Source organism: Opisthorchis viverrini (genome assembly GCF_000715545.1).
Source record: "Opisthorchis viverrini unplaced genomic scaffold opera_v5_2912, whole genome shotgun sequence".
Taxonomy (NCBI): domain Eukaryota; kingdom Metazoa; phylum Platyhelminthes; class Trematoda; order Opisthorchiida; family Opisthorchiidae; genus Opisthorchis; species Opisthorchis viverrini.
In genome coordinates this window covers 1-1,271 of record NW_008755214.1, presented here as the reverse complement: position 1 = coordinate 1,271, position 1,271 = coordinate 1, and the positions used below count along the sequence as shown (strand labels likewise).

General features: G+C 48.0%; 1 protein-coding gene across 1 annotated transcript; it reads right to left on the bottom strand.

Moving 5' to 3' along the window:
• Positions 1–35: 35 nt before the first annotated feature.
• T265_16001 (hypothetical protein) lies at positions 36–1,271 on the bottom strand (the record flags this gene model as incomplete). The annotated part of the gene is made up of 1 exon (XM_009179462.1): positions 36–1,271. A coding segment is annotated over one exon (1,236 nt), but the record flags the coding sequence as incomplete, so codon positions are not given.

The following is a 1,271-nucleotide window of genomic DNA, read 5'->3' as shown; positions in this document are numbered from 1 at the left end:
GGGAGCACAACCGAACAACCTGTTATACGTCAGTTTCAAAACAGACTGGGCATGGAATAGCTCACCTCCCATCCTGGGTGGTCTTGAAGCCAAGTATAAACCTCCGAAGCAAGTGGAGCAGAGCTACCTTCAAGTAACTCCTTGGTGGTTGTCTGATACACAGAAATATGCACCTCAGGGAGTTGAACGCTCGCATTTGGCTGTTTTCCACAAATCCAGTCACGATTGACTTGTTGTAATTCCTCTGGGAACATATCAACAGGTGGAAGCGTTGCCAAGTAGGCCGGAGGTGGGTTCCCTGAACGAAGAGATTCTTCTGCCAAGCGACGATAGTAGTTGATGGCGTTCTGAAGCGCAGTTTCCTGTGCCATTCTACGTCTGTCAGCCTTTTCGCGTACGCGCTGCTTGCTCTGTTCCCGTTTGTGCTCTCGAACTAACTTTGTTAAGTTTGAGATGAACTCATCGGTCTGTGTCAATAAGTGGTGCAAACGTTGATCTTTTTTAGCATCAATCAAACACCGATAACCCTCCTCATCCTCAGCCATCAGGCGGCGCATACGCTCACGATCAATTCGTTCCTGTTCCTTCCGTTTGTCTCGCTCTGCATTCGCCTTGTAATTGAGTACTGCCTTATTGATCTTCATCATGCGACTGTTAACATTTCGATGAAACTCACGGAAGTCTTTTCCATGACTGAGAACAGCGTTCAAAAATTCTTGGTGTTTTTGACGGCGACGTTTTTCCTGTTCATATTTCATCTGCTTTTCTAATTTTTCTGTGAATCGAGCTTCCCGAAGGGTCTGTTTTTTTGGTCTTCTATAGGCTTTGACATTAAGTGCAGTCTCTAGGCTTGTGTCCCTACGCATAGAAGAGACTATATCTTGACGCAACTGCCGTTGAAAATTCAAAAGTCTCAATGAGCGAAGTTCAATCAGTAGTGAAACTCGTTGCTCTGGCGTTGAGAAAGCACTGAGCGAACTCAGTTCTTTAATGCGCTGAGCGATCCTGGATTGAATACGCTGTTCGCGTTCTTTCAGCAATTCCACCGGATCCAGGCCTTGCGGTCGTTGTATGGGCGTCAGACGGCTCCGTCCAAAAGTATGACTACCAGCAGTGAGAAAATTGGTATTCGATGGGGGTCCGGTGTACGAATGGTATCCCATTGGAGGACCGATACGCGCAGCAACTACATTTGGTTGAGCCGCTGGTCTTGGCCTAGCCACAGGGAGGCCGGGAGTGCCGCGCTGAGTGTCGCCTTGTGGTGAAGTCGA